General features: G+C 39.3%; 1 protein-coding gene across 2 annotated transcripts in view; it reads right to left on the bottom strand.

The window, feature by feature from the left end:
• CPQ (carboxypeptidase Q) overlaps window positions 1-25,061 on the bottom strand; it is a 160,700-nt gene that overhangs the window by 25,612 nt on the left and 110,027 nt on the right. For both annotated transcript variants that reach the window (XM_065627216.1, XM_065627215.1), the window contains exons 6-7: window positions 15,557-15,648; window positions 5,525-5,726 (exon numbers count right to left, since the gene is read on the bottom strand). In XM_065627216.1, the coding sequence (XP_065483288.1) occupies window positions 5,525-5,726; window positions 15,557-15,648 (294 nt within the window). The remainder of the gene's footprint in view (window positions 1-5,524; window positions 5,727-15,556; window positions 15,649-25,061) is intronic.

Below are 25,061 nucleotides of genomic sequence, written 5' to 3'. Positions count from 1 at the left end.
GGCTAATAAAACTGAGATATTATGTTATACTATGAGCCTTTTAAGGTATCCACCTTCATAAAAAGTTGCAGCATATTAAATTTATTTAATTACTCTAGAGTAATTTCTAATTTTGAAAGACAATTTTTGGGGAACAATGATAAATTAGAGCAGAGATGAATTATTTTACAGATTAATACACACAGTTCTAACTGCAATCAAGACTTTAAATGGTTCTAATAGCTGTAGCACTTATACTAGGTTCTTTAAATGCCAAGCAATTATAATTGTTCTCTTAGCATACTGGTTTAATTTAATACCTCCCAAGTTGCAGAAAATTTGAATTCTGCAGTGGAACACACTCATTCACCAATTTCCTTTCAGAATGATAAAATAAGATATTTAAAAGGAAACAAATGACCTGGAAAAGGCAATATAATGTTGCTAATTATCACGCAACACTGCTGATGTATCTCAGGCTTATTGAGATCAAGATTCAGGCAAGATACAGGTGTAGACCATAAGCCCCTTACCCCTCTTTTCTACCCAAAAATAAACCAGGCCCATAGTGGCTCGTGCTGGTGTTGTGCTTCAACACATGTCCAGAGCAGCGGGAACTCAGCAGGTACAGAAATGCAGCACCCGTGGAGTAACTAAAATAATTTAAGCACTTGGAATACTGTGTGTAAAGCTCGTGTTGTGAGTAGTGGTTTTGGGGCTTTTGTCCAACTTTTTGCTCCATGAGTGAGCAGGAGACATTTTACTTGTGTTAGTCACTTGGTCAGATAACTGGAGCTCTCCGTATAATACCTTCCGCTAAACATCTCAGACTACCAATTACACAAATGCTGCACATTAAAGTGAGGAAGTTATGTTTAATACCTATTTTTAAGGAAATCTTTTTCTCTTTCCTTCATCTTATAGGAAGGTCTTTGCCAAGTGCAACATCCTTTACCTGTACAGAATCAAGCCAAAGGCTTTTCAGCATTGGCGTATGAAGTCCTAGATTATGTCAACCCGATTTTTCCTCTTTTTCCTTACAGTTTTTATTGTTTTGGCAATAAAAAGCAGTGAGAAATGGGATCCAAAGAGTCTGTTCAAGTCTGCAGAGAGTATGACACAGGTACTGAGGGGCAATGCTTCCTGTGTCACAGTGGAGGATCACTTCCAATCAGTGATATAGCCGAGCGTGAACAGAGTTTACCTGCTTACAGTTTGGGAAATAGAGAGTTTACCCAATTCTTCATGCCCAGCTGGCCACATCAAGTCAGGGAGTTTTCCCTTTTTCTCACCACTTTCTCATGCCCCTGGCTGACACCGAGCAGGTTTGGCCCGCGCCTGCTGGCAGGCTCGCTCTGGATTTTGGGGTTACAAGGGATGATGGGGATGGGAGGATGGGTGGGCAGTGTGCTCCAAAAAAGGGGTGGAACTGAAAGATTTTACTCTTAGGTAATAAGAAAGGAAACCATGCATGTCAAAGTCTGGTGTCTAAGGGCCAAAATACATCTTATTTTAGATGAAGGTAATAAAGAAGCACTATGAAAACATAAAAATGAGAGGAATGATATATTATAGTATTTGTTTCCCACCTCTGAGAAAATGACAAAGAGATTGGGTTAGCAATGAATTTTTGATTTCTGAAGAAGCATTAAATTTAGATGAACTATTGGTTTATTAGTTTCTGGAAGAATTATTCCTCCTCTTGTGTAATGTAACAAAAAAGCAAGATACCGTCACTGTGGAGACAGAGAGACACGAACAATCATCAAGGTTCAGAGTGACATCGTAAAAATGAGTTTCACCTTTAGGTCACTGGTTGAATTTTAAATAGAGGAGTTGCCACATGGCTTTTGGGAGTTGTTTGATGTCCTGGGTCAGCTTGATCTCAAATACAGCTCAGTTTCTAAGAGACAAGAGTTCCCATCGCAAGCACTGCAGCAACAGATAACCTCCCAATGAGCCCGGCAGAAAGGAGCATCCTTTAACCAGCTTTTCTGGAAATACTGTGACACAACAGCCTTCCCTCTGCAAAAATAGGAGAGCACGTTTTCCTCTCCCCAACGTGTAAAGCTGAACTGATGTTCACGGGATGCCATAATGCAAATACAATCACTTCATTTCCCCTTCTCAGTTTCTGAAGATTTGCAGGGAAGGCTGACTCAGCCCTGGTCACTACCTTAGGAACTGCTCTAAATCATGTTCGAAGCGTTCTTGTGATCATCAGATACTTTGCTTTTTCAACAAAAATACCTGAGAACTGGTCCTTGCTAGACCTTGCTTAATGTTTTTTAACCCTTTCAGACACTGAAGAAGCCTGTTGTGAAAAAGCATGTAAAGAAACCAAACAAATAAACCCAGCCAAGGCATTTCCCCACTTATCTTTGCAAATTACGGTCAAGACTGATTAGGACTCAGTGTTGGAAAGTAACAGCTTTATGTGCCACAGTTTAGATGTATCCCTAACTAAAAACAAATACGTAGTTGAGCCCTTAAACAGAAAGCTGAGAAAGATAATTGCATAATTAATGAAGGAGCAGTCTTAAGCCTGATGGTCACCTCAAACTGTAAAACGACAGCATAAAATACGACACTGAAAAAACACCCAAACCAACATTTCATTTGATTTATGCTTCATGAAAAAGCAAAACAAATGTTATACAAATATTTTCAGTAGCTGAAAACTGGCTATCACTAGAAAAACACAGTCACAGACATTCCTCATTGCTGGGCTGAACTGTTCTCAAAATAATCCAATGTAAAGGCCACTGACAGAACTATTTCTAATGTTCTGCAGTCGCAAAGCATTAAACTGCTGTGTTTGGTGCAGATCACTTTGCTCGTGCTTTAGAGGTACTATTTCAGTTTCAGTCTGTGGTTTGCAAAGCACTTGGGACTCTCCTGGCCTCTCTTATCCTAAAATCTCAGAGTAGTCACTGCTGTTTTCTTGCAAATAGGTTGAAGTAACATTACAAATAACATTTCATTGCATGCCAATTAAAAATAAACATACTGGAAATCATAGAGAGTAAGAAGTCAGAGTTACTTTGCCTGTCTCAGGAGCCCTGAGAATAGCCCTGAAAAACACACATTCTGTTGCCCTCTGCACATCTTGCAGACCGAAAGGAGCAGGAAGAGCAGAATTTTAATTGCATCTAAAAAGGCAAATCCCAGAATCTATTTAACACCAAAAAGGAGAAAAAATATGTAGAAATGATGCCAGAAAACAGACTTATCATTCAAGAAGTACACCCATATTTTCTCTCACTGTTGCAATAACAAAGCCACCAAGTGTATTTTCAAGAAAATATCTAAATAAAATGGAGGAAGTGTCAACACTTGACTGCTTGCTTAAATTGGACAAAATTATAAAAGCTATTACAGTGTGTTCAATTTGTTCCAATGTTATTATATACCATAAGGGCTCATTTGAGCAGTGAGAATACTGCAGACAAGGCGTGAGGATCACAAGATGTCTTAGACTTCTCCCTCATAGAGTATGAAAAACAATCTAAAGCAGATGAAATTATTTAGGGGAAATAATTCCTTCTTACCAGGGCTCAATGGGGAAAAAACAAATCACTATTCCTTTATACTGCAAGAACACTTTGTTATTTGCTTAACGGGAAGTTAAATGAATCAAAGCTTCTGACAGCAAAAAACCTTATCATCAATTAATGTGCCAAATTTTTAATAGCAAAACGAATCAGATCACGGGTCTCAGTTCTGGTTTATTGATATTTTCCCAAGGTTGAGCTTATAGTTTATGATATTTTTCATAGCTTATTCTTTCTGAGAAGTACGGATGAGCATGGGAGAGGGTACCATTTCTGCCCTGCTCCTGTTGAGTGTATTTTACATATGTAGTTCAGGTGACTAATCAAGAGGACCATGGCAAGCTGTAGCTGTTTCTGCTCCATGTCCACCTCAGCTGATGAACAATGGTGTACAAGGGGTTAATACACACCGTCATCACAAACACCACTCACATCATCAACTGAAAACAAGGCATTTGAATGCTAAATTCTTCTCTATCCTTCCATAATCTGTCACCCTCAGATGAGAAGCACAGTGGAAGTCCCTGATGACTGACCGCAATGTCCTCCACGTTCTGTCCCCAACACCTTACCTAGGAAATCATTTGGATGCACCTGCATTTTCTGAACACAGGCTGCATGGTGAGTTCTCATATTCCACCTACAGCACAGACATGTTGGTCCAAAATTCTAGACTAGTCGTCTTTGCATGAGCCTTTACAGGCTGTGGAGGACATGGCTACAGCCTCTCAGCAGCGCTTACAGGCTCTCAACTCAACTCAGCCCATGGTCCTAACACTCATGTACAGTGTGGAGGCATCTTACAGAAGCTTAGAGAGCCTAGGAGCCCAAGTGCACACCAGTGTCACAGCTGTGTGACATTGCACCAACCAGCTCGCACCTCACCTGGAAAGCAGCACACCAGCTGAAGACGAATCCTTCACTTTTTAACAATATCCCTTCATTCATACTTCTTGCCCAGCATAAATATTGTGCTTTGAAAATTAGATATCCATACATTTTTTGAGGCAGTCAACTTTATGGAATCTGTACACCCCAGGTGAGTGAGAAGCAAAGAGTTCTGACCATAAATAAGAAGCATATATTCTATGACCCACTGTGTTTTCCACAAGAACAGATAAAAATAAGGCAGTTAATCAACTATTAAGAGATGCTAAGCATATAGTACCTGCTAGTAAAACTAGCACGAGAAATGCGCCAGCCTACTTCAGTCATAAAACACAGGAGGAAAAGAACCTTAAAATTTTAAAACTAATCATATTTTTTAAAATATCAGTGTTATTAAACTTTTTTCTTTCCACTATTATTCAAGTGTGGAAACTGCCATGGAAATTCACTGAGGCTTGACCCAAGCTGGCCGCTAACTGGGACTCTTGTGCTCTGCAAGCCCCCATGCTAGTGTGGGGTCTCCTGCACGGGGGGCAGCCGGCGGTGGATCTCTCTCACAGCTTGCAAGCCTCTTTGCCAACAAGCTGCTCCTCACTGGGAGCCGGATACAATACTCCAAATAAACCCCTAAACCAGTTCAAACTTTGCAGAATTTTACCCCTTTAGTATACCCCAATGCCCCATAACGGTTTAAATGTCACATCTCAAATACATTGTTTTTTCCACATGTGAAACAGCGAGAAAAAGCTCTGTATTTCAAAGTCAAAATAATAACAATAATTTAAAAATTATTTTTTCTGCATTGGAGAATTCCCCTCTGCCTTAGCTTACTATTTATAAACCACCAGTCTGGGATTAATTATTATAAATCCTTAAAGCCTAAAAGAAGATTTTAGGCATGTTATGCTATGTATAATCTATATCATTATTAAACTGCACTTTATGTCCTATTTCTGCTGGTCACCTTTTAACATTTCTGCATTTTTTCTATGGTAAATTTTATTCCTTGAAAGAAAGCACTTCTTACTATTTTCAAACACCAGACCACCCACGAGACGTGCCGCTGCCTGGGAGCAGTGGTGTCACCTGTAAAGCACACTCACCCGGCACCCCGTCTCTCATCCAGTAATCAATGTCTGTTCCATCTGCACTGTCGTAAACATCTGTAACATTGATGGGCTGCAGCAGAGTCATGATCTCTTTCACAATGTCCCGAGCTTTAGCATTGCCAGTAAAACCCAGTCCAGACGGCTTGAAGGTGCCCTCATCAGACTCCATGACGATATCAAAGTTGGAGATATTTTCCTAAACATATAAGGGAAGAAGATACTGTTTTGTGATTGCTATTTTAACTGGCACCATATACTGGCTTCTAGAAGTCATTGTGAGCATACCATATCAAATTTGTTTAAAAAGCAGAGAAATGCTTCCTGTGTATATAAGCATAAAGGGACCTAATCTTTCTGTATGAAAAAGCTGAAACAGCTCAAGTTCAGTTCTGAGGCATCAATATTTTGTAGGAGCCACAACATGATTGGCCTGCTGTTCCCAAATACTTACTTTAAGACTTCTGAAGTGCCACCTAGAAAAGTAAGCAATTACCACCATATTTGTTTTCACTTGCAGCTCTCACTTTCTTCTCAGACCTGAAACTCAGAAATTCTATTGCAGGGGGAAGGGTATGTAGTCTGGTTGGCTTTAAAATGAGATACATTCAAAGCTTGCTTAGACTGTGAAGGACATCCCATTTTAAAAAACAGCTGCTGCCTCTTCAGAAACACATTATCTTCAATATACCACGCAGTCAACTGTGACTTCAGTCAAAGGACAAAAATGCCAAGGTTCCTCATGACCTGAAGGAATAATATCTGTTTTAAAGGAAGTTTGTGCTTCCAAGGTAAGTCCTTGCTGGAAACATGAAATTTTAAGATTTTGGGTATAAACAGCATAATAACATTTGCTTTTAATGTGCACTTTATCCAAAAGAACAAAAAATATAATCCAGTGCCATTTATTTGCTTCCCATACACTCAAAACACTCAGTCACAAAGGTTTAATTGGAATAAAGCGTTAAGGGACTTCACATGAAGGAAGGTCTTGCTTCTTTTGAGAAGCACATAACTTTTTTGTTTTCAAAATAAAACAGTTTATGTCCAGGTCAGGCAGAAAAAAACTATATTATATTGAACATGACTAAGAGAACTTACTGTAGGTTTTACTCCCATACCCGGATCTCATTCCAGAATTTCATGGCTGTCATGGTTATTACAGGAAAATCATTACAAGACATATATGACAGTGGTCAGTAACAGCTCCATGTCATTAAGAGCTTACATAAGCCTACAATTCAGTAAAGAATTCCTTTACATTTTTCAGGATATAAAACCAAATACGAACTACAGGTGGCTGTGAATGTGATAGTCACATAAATTTTCAAACGTTCTTTATGAAGTTTGCCAAGAAATGTGTTTTACACTGTACTTTCCCAGCACTTTTTCAGCGAAACAAGTTCTAACATAGGAGAAGTATTCACTTCTAACTTAGAAACTTCGCCTGCATTTAAAAAAATTAATACAAAATCCCTGCATATGAAGAAGTAACTGTAAATCTTCTCATACTTTAAAATAACCAGTCTGCCTATCCACCGATCCAACTACTGGAAATCAAGGCAGAAGTAACCAATGTTGTCACCAAATCAGCAATCACTATTTTTATACAATGAAAACATCTTTGGTTTACAAAATACTAAATGTAAAGAATTAGGACACGTGTGCTATCTAGGCCTATCATCAAGTGCAGTATTACAGGTCGTGAGTCTCAACATGAAATCATGATGCGCTGACCCTCTGAAAACAGTGGGAGAGAAGCAGGCCAAGAGAAGCATGCCGTATGGTAAAAGGGACCGATGATGCGCAAAAGTCACAGGTACAACAGAAAGAACATCTCAGAATGTAAGTCATCTTTATATTAAAAGCTCAAGGAGCAAGAATTCAGGTAGAAAACACGATTCTGGTGTGCTGGTGAAACGCCAACAAAAGCTAACTTAGTTATAGTGAGCACTCTATAAATACTAGGACAGAAATTATTCTGAAATGGTCTCTTTGGCTGAGTCTTTGAAGCAAGACTTTGCTCATTTTTAGAGAAGATGCAACGAGCAGGAGCAATAAGGTGAGTAGGAGGGATTATTCAGGGCACTGAGGTGAGGAGAAGAGCAAACACAGGAGCAGCACAGATACTGAGAATAAATCTCACCTACCGCTCCAAAGAACAGAATTCAAAACTTCATAATCTGCTAGTATGGTGGCATTACTGAGTCTTCAGTTGTGTTTGCTCATATAAATGTTCACATGTGTTTTTAATATGAAACCAAGAAAACAAACCACCCACAATACATTACACCATATTCTTTCTCTGTAAGAAAGCTGTTCAGTTCTTAGAACGTGCTGGAGTGGCAGGAAAACAGCATGTCCTGGGGAGAGAAACTAGACTCATTGGAGGACAAAAAAGAAACAGGTCACAACTACTTGAAGTACCATGTGTCCTTGAGAAAGCTTTTTCCCTACAGGATTAATTATAAATATATTGTTCATTGTTGAGTTTGAAAGTTGCAATATTAAAAAAGGGAGGTTGGGTTGATTCCAGTGTACCCACTTTTGCACACACATGTTGGCACTTCTACTTATACAGAAAGAACTACATTGTTCCCTTCACTAATTCAAGGGAACAGCGCAACAAACCAGTAAGATATTACAAAATAACACAGGTTCAGCTGCTTCCTTCATTTTTCCCCATATTGAATGTATAATTTAAAAAAGCATTTTAAACTCAGTATGCAATCCTTTTTTCAGAAAGTAATCCCATTTGCTGCATCTTGATACTGTGCCACTTCTCTTAGCACATACCAGAAAATTAAATCTTGTTGGTGTAACCTGCTGCTTAATTCTCCGAACATCAAACGAGACCTTTATCCTTTATCTTCTTATGACTTGGTCACAGAAGAGGTCACCTCTCTTTATCTTATCATGTTTAGCTCTTCAACTGAATTTTTAAATGGAACATTACAATAAATACTGCTTGGGAAAATTGGCTTTCTATAGCTTGCTATTTTCACTGAACACACAAATAGGCACGATCCTCGCCAATACTCCTTTTTTAAAATTTTAATACATTTTATTTCTGTTTTCTTTACAAACAGTCTATTTTTATCTCTGTTAAGCAAAACTAAAAATATAAGTGATTCTCATCTCTAAGGCAAACACTAGAAAACATGAAATTACACTCAAATCTTTCCAATTAAGAAAACAAACCCTTGTCATATGCATGATTGGTACTTCTGTTGGCAGGAAACACGTCCCATCTAAAGCAGGCACTGGCAATCCCAAGGATACAGGCAAGCTCCTTATTCAATAAAAATCTCAATGGTTAATTCTTACCAAATGTTGAAGTAGACTCAAGCATCTCATGACTATAATCTACCAAGTCACTGGTGGCAATTCCTTTTACCCAGTGAGATACCTGAAAGGATAAGGGAGGGAAAAACTGCCCTAAAAACCTTCAGTAATTTGGGGCTATGCAAAATAGAGTGTTATTACTTGTCTGATAGCTCATTTCCTGGTTTTCTTTTTCATTCTACTGAGAAAAATCACCACTTTACAAGGAAAATACTAAAGTCTGTAATGGCAAAACACTGACCTTGACTAATGTTTAATTCGTTCCAGTAATAAGGGCCATCAGTTAATCTGACAGTGCATTTTCAGCTTTCTGTTACTGATTTACACTCACGTTTAAGAAACAACACTTGTATTCTTGTAACCCAGTATTTGACTCAGAGCAGTTGGGATCCAAGTACAGCAGGGCAACAACGGTGTTGCACAACTTACGATGAAATGAGAGTCATCCCTCTTTCAGTACCAAAAGTGTGTTTAAATCAATGCCCAGCTTTGTTAGTCTGGCAACTAAGACTACAGGAAAGACAAGAGAAAACACTATAAACACTTAAGTGTACGTGACAGCTGGAAAAAAAAAATCTTCTAAGTATTTAATAATATATAAACATAGTGTAGTGTAATTTTAAGTTGCTGTTTAGGATCAAGATTATTTAATGAAGCAAAACAGCATAAATGAAAACTAGAGAAAAACCCACCAGAACAGCTGTTGAGAAGCAGAGATATACCAGCATCAAGGCATAACACCAGCCACAAGCGTGATCACAGCCCTCACACTCTTTTTGATTGAAGACAGGGAAAACCAGCAGCACTGTGAGTTATAAATTTTTGCAAATTACCCCATCATTATATGGGAGAAAGCTGCTGTAAAGATGAAGATTAGTACAATTTCTGACAGATGACAAGGTATGAATAAGGCTCCTATTTTTGTTATAAGATGAAATATTTTTCAGGCACATTTTGTGAGAAAGCAGCCCATAAAGAAGTCCACAGATTTTATGGCTTGCTCTCTATCAGAGTTACAGAGTTCTGACCTCCGAGAAGCCAATAACAAAACTCTGAGTAACTTCCACAGCCTTGGAGCAGGATTCAGTCATGTACTTATTAGTGTCTCAGTCAGTAAAAACACAGCAGTAGCGTCTTGCTTTGTACAATTCCACTTCTGTTTTCTCTGCAGCCACTTGCCAGCACTGACAGAGATGACCATTCAGTATTGTCAATTCCCTGGGATGACAGACAAGAAAAAGCAGATGGCTCTGAAGACAGCAGCCGGCTACATAAGGTATGCATCAGATTACCTGCAGCCTTGCCTCAGAAGATTTTTTTTCTTTGACAGGGCGTATCAAAGAAAAGGGCTCTTCTTGGAAAACGTTCCATAACCTACGCTCTTTTACTGCTTAAATACAAGGGTATCAAAACACTGTCTATAACTCTGAATGACTCTGTGCCACAGCTGTCTCTTTTTGAAAGGTTTTAGGTCTTGGTTTTGTCTGAAAATAGGCAACACTGCCAAAATTAAAAATTGTGGTTTACATCTTTCAACCAAAGACAACTTTTACTGCTTTCAATAAGCAAGCGAATACTTTTGTAACTTTCTGCAACAGATTAATAAAGATAAATCAACAATACCTTAGAAATTATTGCATAATTAATATTTCCTGGTTTTATGCAGAACACTTTTAGGTTCTCATCTGGGTAAGAGGTGCAACGTTAAAATCAAAATAAGTCAATGAGGAGGAAGCTCATCATGATGAGTCAAGAAGAGTGACAATTTTCTGTGTCTTGCACAGCTGCAGGGAGTTTGGACAGAAGGAGCCCAGCTCTCTTACAGCAGAACATCCCCAAGCACCAAGGACCTGTGGCTGGGTGCATCTGCCTGGAGTACGAAAGCAGAGCTGCTCTCCTCAGAAGATGTCTCCATCAGTTCACAATGTTTCAGATGGCAGGTCTACTACTTGCATGAGAGAAAGAAAAGGGAGGAAAGCTACAAAGACAAAAGTTCTCTGAACACTAGACATGTGTGAAATTTGCCCGCATGGAACAAAGACTAGGTGACCAGGAGACACACTGCCATGGCTGATTCTGGTCTTGTCTGCTTCAGGCAGAGTAGGGAATCAATCCTTTCTTGTGTTTTAGTAAAAGCTGGTTTCCTCTGCAGCTTCCACGAGGACTGTGACACTTCAATATTCCAAATTATGAATTCCTACTGACCTAGAACCAGTGTAAAATATAATTATATAAAGATGCCGGCTTTAGTGTGCTTGATACAATCAAGGGTGCTTCTAGTTAACTGTGATTCTGGAGAACACAGTGAGATTATTTTCTTCTTGCAGCTTTGTAACTGAAGGTTTCTCTTTTTATGCATTTCTTTAATTTCTCAATGAAAAGGATCAACAGGGCAGCAGTGGTCAAAACAACAAGCAGTAATATTACAGAACTTTTTATTACAAAGAATAATTCCCGAGAACAGTCAATAGGCAAATGCTCAACATATTTAGCTGGGATAAAAGAACCCACATTAAAGTCCTTGATGTATTTGGTTCAAATCGGACACAAATCCATGACTCATGTTTCACCAGCATACTTGGTACCTTGGGAAATAAACAGAATCTTGAAATCCATGAGTTTTCTGAAAACTCTGGTTTTGAGGAGCCAATATTTTCTGGGGAAGAAACATTTCACCTGAATGTGACATGAATTTTTTTTGATATTTACTTCTTAGAGAAAGTAACTCTTTAGCAAATCACAGTAGAAATGTCATGGGAGTGTGAAGAAAGAGTACTAAAATTAGCAACAGTGAGATACCAGTATTTCAGAAAGTCCTGTTTTCATGCAGACTCGGGGCAAAATATCAAATCTTCTTGGTAATAAACACAAAAAGGAAACCATAGTAAACACTGGTGATTGATATTTTTCATAAAGTCAAACCTTTCCAAAAAAAGTTAAAAGAGTGCATGGCATTTGCACCAGAAATTTAGGTAAGTACTGTAAACATCATTAAGACAGGAAAAAAAGCATGCAGAAATAGTTTAAGAATGCTTTCTCTAATGTGGTTTGAATTAAATTCATAGCACATTAATGCCTCCAATGATCACAACAGAATTACTAAAGTAAATTTGAATGTGACCTAGGATCTCTTAGTTTTCTAATTACAAAATGTATTTTATTTCCCAGGAGATCGTATGCAGTACTTCTATTCTAAAATAAACATTGTCAGCCATTCACAGTCCCTTAATTCAGATGGGTAAGTAACTGTGACCTTGTCTTCATGGTACACAGATCTTTCACAGAAAGTCCAAAGCAATGAAAGGTGGTCAGACACTTCATTACAAATACTTCTTTCTCCCCTCATGAAGACAGCATAAGAGTAAAGATACAAAAAACTTTAAAACCCTACTGGATGGCACTCAGGTACCATTGTTAATGGTTGTAGGAGAATCTGTATTGAATAGCTGCAGCATGAGGTCCTCCAGAATTACTAAACCATGTTCCTCCTGCTTCTTCTATTCAACTTGGAAAGGAAAGGAGCATTTCACTGTTTTCACTTTTTTGAAGTTTTTTACTATACTGTCTGTATGTACAAGCCTTACTCAGCAACTGGGTCACACAACACTAAACATTGGACAAAGACTTCAGATGCAGTGTCAAGCCCCAAGACCTGAAGCCTGATTTACACTTAGATCCTTTAATTTTTTTACTCTTCATCAAGATAAGGAGTCTTTACTGTAAAGGAAAATCAAGCCTTTTTTCCAGTCTGGGATTAAATCTAATCATTGGCTAACTGTTAAAAGCAGTGAGCACTTCAGCAGGTATCTCCTTTGGGAGTAAAAGTGCTGGTGATTCCCCTGAGAGGCTTCTGTCCCATGGTCAGAACCAAGCAGGTGTTCTGCAATGTCCTGGTGGGTGGCAGGTACCCCTGCACTAATGGAGGCACCGAAACAGCTGGATGACACTTGGCTTTCATCTCTTGGAAGTGTCTTAGAAAAATCATACAAAGAAACAATGGATGAGGACCACGAGATGCTCTCCAGAAAAGTATGTGATAAAATGAAAGCACAGTTGCATAAGTAATCTATTTATTCTGGTGCAGTTGGGTGAATGTGCTTTTCCTAAGTATCTATTTACTGGTTACTATCAGAAACAGGAGACAGCGCTAGACTGAGCTTTTGGTCAACCCAATACGGCAGCTCTTACATTCTCCTAGAGCTCTGGAAAGCCAATATACCCTACTACTAGTTTTAATAACCAGAAACCATAATACTGGACTCTACAGAAATATTTGAGTGATATAAATAAAGCTATTATGAGGGGATATGAGTTAATTATTGACACCATAGTAAAACCAGTAGGCTGCTGCTATCTCAGTTATTTCTGCAGTAACTTATCCACTTTCTAGCAGTGGCAACCTACAGTGACGGATGAGGAAGAAAGACCCAAAATTAAATTGAAAGAAATAATAAATAAGTTACAAAAGTAAGAGAATCTGTACTTGTCCAGTACTATATTGTCTTCATTTCTTCTCCCTTGCCACATTTCCGTTGACGCGAGGAGGTAATTTACAATGTCAAGGAAATCCATGTCTGTCTGTGCTGAATTACTGCATTCATATTTCTACTTGTTTGTACCAAACTAAAGTCATAATAAGCCCAGCTATGTAGATGAGTCATACAGGCCATCTTTCATTTAACAAGGCATCTTTAAATACCGCTCTTAGTGAACTTGTACTCATTACCATCAGCAAGCAATGTTTGTGCCATACTATCCTAATTGCCAGAAATTTGCACAAGTAAATCATTAAAAGGTTAAGTTATTTTTCTTGCTAGATATAATGTACGGTATTAATCTACTTTATTTTGTTATTATGAGTAATGTGATGTCTTATAGTTGTATCAATTTATAATTATGCCAGATCACATGGCAGGGGGGAAACAAGAACAACAAACAACAGACGGATGTCATTTCTGCTTAAATTCTCCACGAAAATTACAAATTCTTGCTAAGTTATTCTGGGCTTTTTCACAGAGCACAACATCCAGTTGGAATTGCATCAGCAGAGTGAAAATCAAGACACATCTTCAATTTTTTTAAAAAGCAAAGTAACCAAATATCTTTCAAACAATACCCAGCCTGCTTTATAGTTCCTTTATTGATCCTTAAGCCTGCTTTTTGATATTACTTCTGAAGATAAATCCTAGAGACAACAGTGAAATGTAGACATTTTGGCAAAAGATGAGACGTGCATGAGACAATATCTTGTGTTGCTGACAACATCACCATAGGATGTTGCCTATTTTCCAACACGGACATCTACAGAGGTGATGATACCTTTCTCAAGAGTGGTGTGCACTAGGCACAGAGCATCCCTCCAGCTCCTCCAAAATGCACTTCTGTACATGAGAAGCATCTCTTCCCTGTGCTAGGTGCTCTGGAACATTTCATTCCAGTTTAACCCTGCTGAACATCAGAGTACTAGTGGTAAATCCAGAGTCCTTAACACATGCTAAGCTGCAATCTGTCACCTCCCTGAAGCTGAGACACCTTCCAAATAAGAAAGCTGAGCTACTCCTGTAATTTGGAGCTATAAGGAGGAACTACATTATATATGGGTACTAAACACATTTCTTAGTCATCTTAAACAAGTTAGTGGGAAATAATTGAAAGTTCGTCAATTAGCCAGAAAACCATAACCACTGTATTGCTATCTATGACAACTCCATTGCAGATGCAAATTGATTTAGTTTTGTTCGTCACAATTAATTTGATTCAAAGTGAAATTTCCACTTATTTGTTCTGATAGGTTGCTTGCCACTAAAAAAATTGCTTTTAAGTCTGCTTTTATGCTATTGTACAGCAGGTGACTTCCTAAACACATTTGCATTCATCTTGTCTCTGCCTTGGATATATCAACCATTGCTGAGAGTAATACTACTAAATTAGGGAAAATAATACAATGTAGCTACTTCAGCTTAGTTATACAGCTACAGCATAATTTTTCTGGGAAAACCCCCCATATATTCCAAAGATTTATCTCTAGAATAGTTTTATGCAACTGGCCTTTATATCGTGATGTACTTTGAAAATGCAGTTGTTGGCAGGAGAGACAGATGTGACAACACACAATATTTTTATCCTGATAACCAGTCATAGAGTTTGTGTGTTCCTTGCATTACCAGAAATCAGCCGTTTAAAGTGTTCCAGATCCCACAAATCTAATAAATGGCAAAGAGTATTTTAGATTACACACTATTAAGATAAGAGAACAAAGATTTTTCTTTGTATTATTTTATGTTTTACATTGTAAAATATTATGGGAAAATGAAACGAAGCAGAAATATAAAAGGCAAACAAAATTTATTTATATTGCAAACATGTGGACCATTCATCATTCAGTCTCAGAAAGTTTGCTATGTTTGAAAGCTATGGCAGATATCATCATGAAATATCTGTTTCAGAACAGTTTTGTGGAACAATATCTTAGGTCAAGTGGAACATGTGTATGTGTGGTCGCATCACTTTCTGCTAAATGTGAAAGGAAGTTTACCTTTATTATTAAAACCAGAAAATATACTTTCAGGCAGAACTGGAACCACTATTTTCAGTTAGACATTAAGCTGAACATTTTAACAAAAATAATATGCAAGTCACAAGACTAAGGAGGACAGTGCTGCCAAGCAAATCATCACCATTTACCTTATGCAACTGATAGTATTGCTCAGCACCTATTCCTCCTTGCTCTTCTGCTGTCCATAGCACCAAGCGCAGAGTCCTTTTTGGACGAAGTCCTAAAACATAATTTAAAATATAGTTTTTAGTACTAAATATCCACATATTTGAGCATTTTCTGCATTGGTCTCTGCCCTCCAATGGATGAAAAGCCTAGGTTTCCATTCAGCCATCTCTACATTCACCAAACTCAACGTATTTCAAGTGTGGGTTTTGTTGCTGAGGGTACTTTTTGTTTGTTTTGGGGGAAGAACAGGGTTGCGGGCAGAGCCATCAGGAAGGAGTGGGCTGCTGCGGTGCTGCTACCAGTTGCTTTTGCCACAGTAGCACAAGAGAAGCAAATTTCAGGCACATAATTTAGGTGTCTCAAAACCATAACATAACTGACGGATTTCTGAGGCATATGTCATTGTGGTGGTCTGCAGCAAGTAAGGAATGTCTGCTTTCAGCAGATCCAAAGTGAATTTTCATGACAATCACCATTGCTTTGTCATAGTTAATTTATTACTATTAATTGAAAATGAGCTGCTGGATTTTTATGAGGAATGTTTACCCATTTCAAGAACTGAGGGCCTCTTCAATATTGTTTTGCTTTTTATCAGAGAAATGAAAAGCAACGATCTGTACTTTGGAATCTGAAATACAAAGGGCTGCTGAATGTATGCACAGCTTTTTAAAAAAAGGCAAATACAAGGCCATTCTGTATTTTGCTATGGTAGCTCAGTAAGAAGGATAGGTTCTCAGATAAATTTCAAAACCATCTCTACCATGGCAGATCTGAACAGATAGAAGCTGTTGCCCTTTATTTATTTGATTGATTCTATTCATAAATGAATACATTCGAGACATTAGACCTGAGAGCATGGAAGAGCAAACAGACCAAGAATAAATAGTGTTCTCTGTACAGTGTAATGATAATTATGTTTGAGCAACAATAAAGCCCCCAATGCTATTAAAAACAAAAAAAAAAAAGAAAAGAAAACCCAGTGAGGAGACTATCACAAGTGATAAAGCATAAATTACCACCCAGACTTCCATGCTGGGGAGAAATAATGTCAGTATCACTGTAAAAACATATCTCATTTCCCAGCTGAAATGGATGAAGTTTACAAAAAGACCTGACCTTCATTATTTTCTTTTCTCTCAACACAATGAAAATCAACTGAAGATTTCTTTCTCAAAACTACATGCCAGCAGTCCTCATAACAGAAGGTGGAGTATACAAGGAATACTCAAAATCTGAAGAAAACACGTTGGATTTTCCAATATTTCATAATGAAGTGCAAGCAAGTGGTTTAAAGGTGTATTTTCTAAAAGTTGATCTGCTAATGGTAAACAGAAAGGTTGTCGAACCTCATTATTTTAAAGACAACTCCCCCCACACACATGCCAGTGGATTCCCTGCTCTTCTCCTAAATCATGACAGTACAGGATTATCCTCTTTCACTTCTCAAATCAGCCAGATGGCCAGTGAGGTAAAATTAAGAAAATAAAATAGCGATTGGGTTGAAGTTAGATTTTTGACCCAAAATAACCACAAATGTGTCTGTGGCTTTGTTAGAAGAGGTGGGTCTAGAGAAGAAAAGGTGCTAGGTGTCAAGCATGGAGTGGCTGGTCCTGTGGCACGGTCCCAAGGGCACTGCAGCTTGAGCAGCGAATAGAGGTGTGTTTGTCATATCACAAAGTATAAAGCACTGAGTCTCCAGCCCACCACACTGAGACTGCGAAAGCAACTTTGGTAGGAGATGCTGGAGACATAAGACCAGCATCTCCTGCCTCCTCCTAGGTAAAAATCAAGATGCTTTGGTGTGTACTGCTGAGCAAAAGGGGACTTGGTTTTGTGATTGGGGACAACATGTTTGGCTCCAATGGGCTGTAAGCCTGGCTGATCTCTCCTGTTCTGCAAGAGCTTGAAAAAATCTCAGCTCACTTGTGGGGAAGAAATTTGAGATACATATGGCCCCCTCCTAGCCCATCATTGCACCTACCCATTAAAGCTGGGGAAAGAAAAAAGCCCTGTGGAGCTTTGGTCTTTCCAGTCTTGGATCTGGTGTATCAGCTCTTCAGTCTCACAGATTTCACAGAATCACAGAATGTTAGGGATTGGAAGGGACCTCAAAAGATCATCTAGTCTAATCTCCCCACCGGAGCAGGAACACCTAGATGAAGTTACACAGGAAGGCGTCCAGGTGGGTTTTGAATGTCTCCAGAGAAGGAGACTCCACAACCTCCCTGGCAGCCTGTTCCAGTGTTCTGTCACCCTCACTGAGAAGAAGTTTCCTCTCATGTTTAAGTGGAACCTCCTGTGTTCCAGTTTGTACCCATTGCCTCTTCTCTTACTGTTGGTCGTCACCAAGAAGAGCCTGGCTCCATCCTCGTGACACCCACCCTTTATATATTTATAAACATTGATGAGGTCACCCCTCAGTCTCCTCTTCTCCAAGCTAAAGAGACCCAGCTCCCTCAGCCTTTCCTCATACGGGAGATGCTCCACTCCCTTAATCATCTTTGTTGCCCTGCGCTGAACTCTCTCCAGCAGTTCCCTATTCTTCTTGACCTGAGGGGCCCAGAACTGGACACAATATTCCAGATGAGGTCTCACCAGGGCAGACTAGAGCAGGAGGAGAACCTCTCTCGACCTACTAACCACCCCCCTTCTAATACACCCCAGGATGCCATTGGCCTTCTTGGCCACAAGGGCACAGTGCTGGCTCATGGTCATCCTGCTGTCCACCAGGACCCCCAGGTCCCTTTCCCCTACACTGCTCTCTAATAGGTCATTCCCCAACCTATACTGGAACCTGGGGTTGTTCCTGCCCAGATGCAAGACTCTACATTTTCCCTTGTTATATTTCATTAAATTTTTCCCCGCCCAACTCTCCAGCCTGTCCAGGTCTCGCTGGCTGGCAGCACAGCCCTCTGGCGTGTCAGCCACTCCTCCCAGCTTGGTGTCATCAGCAAACTTGCTGACAGTACACTCAATTCCCTCATCCAAGTCGTTGATGAATATATTGAATAGTATTGGTCCCAGTACCGACCCTTGAGGGACTCCGCTAGATACAGGCCTCCAACTAGAGTCTGTCCCATTGACCACGACTTTCTGCCTTCTTTCCTTCAGCCAGTTCACAGTCCACCTCACTAACCGAATGTCCAGACCACACTTCCTCAGTTTAGCAGCGAGGATATACTGAGGGGGACTGTGTCAAATGCTTTACTGAAATCAAGATAGACCACATCCACTGCTTTACCATCATCTATCCACCTGGTTATGTCCTCATAAAAGGCTATGAGTTTGGTTAAGCATGACTTCCCCTTGGTGAAGCCATGTTGACTGCCCCTAATGACCCTCGTATCCTTGATACGCCTTGAGATGGCACCAAGGATAAGTTGTTCCATCACCTTTCCAGGGATGGAGGTGAGGCTGACCGGTCTATAGTTGCCCGGGTCCTCCTACTTGCCCTTTTTGAAGACTGGAGTGAAGTTTGCTTTCCTCCAGTCCTCAGGCACCTCTCCCATTTCCCAAGACTTGGCAAAGATGATGGAGAGGGGTCCAGCAATGACTTCAGCCAGCTCCCTCAGCTTCCGCGGGTGCATCCCATCTGGACCCATGGATTTATTGGTGTCCAGATTGCTTAACTGGTCCCTAATCCAGTCCTCATCAACCGAGGCAAACTCCTCCATTGCCCTGCCTTCCTCTGGGGCCTCAGGGGTACGGGGCTCCTCAGGACAGCCTCCAGCAGAATAGACAGAGGCAAAGAAGGCATTCAGTAACTCTGCCTTCTCTGTATCTTCTGTCACCAGGGCACCCACCCCATTCATCAGTGGGCCTACATTGCCTCTAGTGTTAGTTTTATCTGCCATGTATTTAAGGAAGCTCTTTCTGTTGTCCTTGACCCCTCTCACAAGGTTTAACTCTAAGGAGGCCTTAGCTTTCCTAGCTGCCTCCCTACATCCTCTGACAACAGCCTTATTTCTGCCAGCAGATTCACTTGTGAATTCTACTGAAAGTAAATGGGCAAGTTAAAAAAAAATCTAAGATATGGAGGCAGTTATTTTAAATACCAAACAAAGTCTACAGAGGAAAATTTAATTTCCTCATTATCTTAATCTGAAAAAGCTAAGTATTTATCTACCTGTTATTAAAAACACAGCTATTCTGACCAAAGAACATGAGGCAAATCCAATATTCACAAGTAAAATTGCTAAAAATATTCTCAGTGCATGTTTTTATTAAAAAATATGAAGGACTGTATTTAAGTCACCTTTTTTTAAAAATGAAGTTTAACTATTTTGGCTTGCTTCTTACAAACTACTGGTTCTAAGGAAGGTATCATCACGGCCCAAATATGTATTGAAAAGGCATGATAAAATAGCACTTGGACAAGAAAACTATGCTCTGTGATGGGTGTACCATGTAGAGGGGTAGGTAGCAAAAAGTCATAAATTACACAGTCAAAAAAAAGAAGAGGATATCAGAAGAAAAATAAAAATCATAAAGTTACCCAGAACATTGAAATAGAACATTTTGGCAAAGAGGATTATGGGCAGGTTATAATGGCATTCGATGATGCATCAATGCAGGCATCCTACTGTGCCCTTCTGGGTCACCTGGATCTGAGATTATGTAGCTCGAACAAAAGTTTCAGAGCTCAGCACCTGCTCAAAACCACTGAAATCCCAGTTTCCAACCTTCTGCTGCATCTCAATAAAGAGAATAGCAGGGGTTTACGGGAGGATAACACTGAAAAGGTGATAGCTGATACTCAAATAAATTGTTCTGAGTTCACATATCTAAAAGCAAAACCAAAACAACTACTACAGATACTCCTCCAACTACAGATTAATTTGCAAATCTCCAATATTTCAGGAAATTCAAGTAGCTTTCTTTTTCCACTCTACCTTACCCTTAACTGGGAAGAACAGTCATAGTTTACCACAAAGGTGCATTTTACTGATCAACCTTTATATTCTCATGCTTTATCCCAAGCACAAAATATACGGTAGGGCACGTGGATTCCTAAGTTAAAGGATGAAATAAAACCATTGATATGGTCAATCTATGACTAAGGAAATGTGTAGTAAGTACATCAGGACACTTGTATTGTACTCTGCCTGTGCTGGAGTGGCTGCTAAGCCCTTTCGTTGTCCTTGGGTACTGCAAACACTTCACTCATACTAAGACAAAGCCCTTATTAACTGGTTTCTATTTCTTTTAAATCATCACAGAGTGCTCACACATGCAGATGTCAGAGGCAAGCCTAGATTTGCCAAAATACCAATTGCTTGAGAAAAGAATATTTGTAACTAAGCTTTATTAACTAATCAGTTTTATTTAAACCTAACTACCACGACGTATTTTGCCAAAAGCTTTTCTTTCAACACTTATTTAAAAAATATTTGTCAACAGGTGACATGGAGATATTATACATACACACACACACATGTATATGTATATGTATATGTACACATTTTATATTCATTTTAAATCTAAAATGGATATTTTCTAGACATGACAGTGTTTAATAAATCCATACACATCCTTACACATGGATGATCTCCCTGTGATAGATATTTACTAGATGCTATACAAGATCTGAATTTTATGTCCACTCTATCTTGCTCATGCTTGATAAAATTGAGACATTCCCACATCATGAAACTGAAACGTATAGTTTGGTAGAAGCACAACCGAATTATGCTCATCTGTCACATGTAATGTAAAAAAATAAACCTGCTTCACCTTCAAGATACTACATAAGCCTGGAGGAAGAACTTGAATTGTGGCCTTTTTTTAAATCAAAACAGAGATCAGTAAATACTAAATATCCTTTAGTAAATATTTTCCCACTTTATAAACATAAACCCTTCCTGATAGGGAGGATTAAGTAAAAAGATACAGTATTTTATAAGAAGATAGTGTATGATGGCTGATAAGACTTTTTCAAGAGAAGTCATCACGTTGTTATAAGACTGATTAGCTCTTGAAAATATAAAAAGCATTCTACCTTTGTGATAAAGGGTTTTTCCCCTGCAAGCCAAGGCACAGGGATCACCCACAACAAATCAAATAGCTCCTCAGCTTACATGAGGCATGTAAGCAAACTGCAAATGGATGTGAGTAGATTAACAAGCAAAGTATTTTAACTTGCATTTATAGTGGCAAAATACTGCCTTCTTGCTTTTCGTTTCTAAAGTCTGTTTCTTCAGTCTGAAAGCTTCACTTATTTCCCATACTTCCTGATTTTTAAGAACATTCATAAGAACTCACATTAGCTGAAGAAAGGAGAAGCTCCTCACCAGTACAAAGATGGGGCTGAAGCTCATCTGTATGCAATAAAAAGGAAAATGACTGTAGCTCCCCATCGTGCGCTCTAAAACTGTGAAGACCATGAGGTTTCTTAGAGCTTTGCCAGCTTCAGCCTCCCAAGACCCTGCATAAGTGGCCCAGCAAAGCCTTGAACTGAGCACCAAAGTAGAATAAATTGCACTACCAGATCCCTTACTCTCTAATAGTGCCTAAGCCACTGATGTATTGGCTGCAGGAGCTACTGGGGAGAGGTACATACAGATATATCATCCTCAGGTCTTGTCCACTGCTGCTTTTATCATCATAATTTTTCTACCCTGTGGCCTGGAATTTCTTTAAAAGTGTATTTATACAAAAAATAGTAAGATACCTGATGATGCTGCTGACAATCGTTAAATTCCTGATGCAATCCCTACCTTCTTCATGTCTGCAGTTGATTAGACATAGGGAATTTACTGTGTGACATTAGTTGGGATATTTCTATCATGCAAGTACTTCCTATAAAATGCCTGGAATTTCTAAAACCTCTGCCACAGCCCAAAATAGAAATAAAACCAGTACGCCACATTTTGCTAAAGAAGACAAGAATTCATAGTCAAATGCAATGGTACCATTTGTTTCCATTTCAAGTATCAGCATAGTTTTCTGCAAACAAGAATGAAACAGTGTATTTAATAAGATCTGTTTTAAGCCCCTGATGTAATATCAATAAAGCGGAACACTTCCCTTCCTTCAGTTACATTACAATAGGGAAATTCCACTTGTGTAACATCCTTCATACCAGCTGCAATTACTCAAGCAAGACAAGGACCTTACCAAGCTCAAACTCGGTGCTTTTAACAGCAGCAGGTTATTGTCCATGTCCCATTCGCTGCTTTTTGGAGCTGAACGTTTCAGCTGGACATTGTTTATTTACTTCAAGGCATACTACAAAACATTAATGCTTTTGCTTGACCCCCTGTGCCACAAATCATTATAAGAAATTATTCCATGAACAATTTGAAGAGGGCCCTGATGCACACCTCATAGAGCGGCCACCCATGGCTCGCTCACATGAGGGCATTCTGGTTTCAAAGGGTTCCTTTGATGACAAGCTGCGGGTTCAGAGTTTGACGCGGGAACACATACGGCATCAGCAGACACGGGACTACTATCCTTTTTAATGAGGCACGTACACTGTTCTTTATTACTAGCTTGTCCCCATCCTTTAAAATGTATTTCAGTATCAACTGAGTTTGTCTGAAAACGGTGTCTTAGGAAACTGTGTCTTAGTTTTTGAGTTTTCTCCATGCTATGTCTCCTGTTTTCCCCATCCTCTCTCCTCCCATGTCTTCTTTGTTCCATAGTTTTCATGGAAATTTCCCCAGTCTCTTGTGACTCTACTAGCAGCCTTCTGCAAAAAGAAAAAAAAAGCAACTTCTGGTGCATATTTTAGGGTCAAATTAGGTGCACCAGTAGTCATTCTTATTTGCTCTGTTTTGCATACAACACACTAGCAGTACCTTAATGCATCATTAAAATCCTCCCTAAACTAGCAACGCTCTCTTAATTTTTTTTTAATCTGGCCAAATATTCAGAGGGTTTTTTTCATTGTCTTTTAGATTTGATCTGCGAAAGTGAAACTGTTTCACTCATTAACAGATTGGGCAACAGGACATTTTCTGAAATTTCCAGAATCTTGGCAAATGCTTTATTTGCTGGTTTAATTAAACTGCTGGGCTTCACAGCAAGTTACATATTTTAGGTCTCATTGCATTCTCATTACACTGCCTATTTTTTGTATCACTGATATTTTTAGTTATAATATTCCCTATTCTGGTCTAGACCTCAAGTGAACTATGAAATAAGGTTACTTTCACCAAGACACAATAACTTTTTAAGCCCTTTTACTTTTGACTAATGGACTATACACAGTTTACCTGTTGCAGCCTTCTTTTCCATAGTATGTCCAGAGTAAGAGCCCACACTTACTCTGCAGTTTTGGTCTCTGCTAGAGGCCTTGATAAGCTAAGGTTCCAATAAAGTGAGCATTCCTAACATTTGCTACCCAATTATATTGCTTTTCTGGCAGGGTTTTGATAGATTTTGAAATAGAGGACAGCAATATTCCCAAGTATTTCAGATACTATTACATAGTTTATGTATTCTGTACTCTGGGCAAGCACTGCTTTAGAGGAAAAGCCTTACCCCTGTTTCTCTGGCTAATTTCAAAGAATATACATATAGCAATAAACCACAATTTATAAGATCACAGTAATAATGCAATTAATCAAGGATGTCCAGACTTTTTCCTCTGAAGACAAAGAAGTCTCCATTCTAAACCAGCAGGATTTTAGCTCTCATTTTGTCATTAGAAATAAAATCCTCTATGATTCAGACAACTAATCTCACTATTTGTTCAGAAAAGTGTCTGTCTAGTTAGATGTTTATTTAAGAAGAAATGTTTTTTATTTGAGTGAAAATGATTTAACAGTGAAAATCTAAGGCTATTAAAGTTATAAGCTTCAAAAAGTAAGGCAAAGCACACCTCAAAAAAACATTTTAGTATTACTTAAACCCTGACTATGATATATTTCTAATTCTCTAGTGAAGTTCAAATTAGACATGGGAAAGTGCTTTTTGCTTGGGAAACTGCCTTTGTTTTCTTCTTAAAATAGTCTAGCAAAATGCAATCTGCTTGATTGTTCTCTGTTGATAGAGGTTCTGTGTGCAGCACTGAGGACCAAGTGCTTGCACGGGATAGTGCTGGGAAGCGAGTTAACCTCTGAGTCCTGAAGGTCTGGAGTAAAGAGAAATGAGGTCGTCTGGAGAAGAGATGTAGCATCGTGGGAAGAAGAAAACAGGCAGGTCAGGGACTGGAGAGTGGGAAATGAAAGCGGAGGCAGGAGCCACACTGGACACTGCAGCTTAATCTCACCCGAGGCTGGCAGTGTGCTCAGGGCCATGTTTTGGGGGGTAAGAGGACACGACTGCCACAGCCACAGAGTGGGGGCGGCTTTTCGGTCAGGTCCCTGCGAAGCGGGCACAGGGACACAGCAAGCCGGCGGTGAGCCGGGCTGGGGCAGGACTGGGGCCTGCAGAGCTCCAGCGGCAGGCCAGCACGGCAGGGCAGCGGGACACTGAGATTAAGCCAAGCAATTGTTTTGTCCTGTTTCAAGGGAGGCG

The sequence above is a fragment of the Caloenas nicobarica genome, chromosome 2 (genome assembly GCF_036013445.1).
Source record: "Caloenas nicobarica isolate bCalNic1 chromosome 2, bCalNic1.hap1, whole genome shotgun sequence".
Classification (NCBI taxonomy): Eukaryota; Metazoa; Chordata; class Aves; order Columbiformes; family Columbidae; genus Caloenas; species Caloenas nicobarica.
Note: the sequence above shows the minus strand (reverse complement) of the source record. Positions and strands in the feature narration are given on the sequence as shown.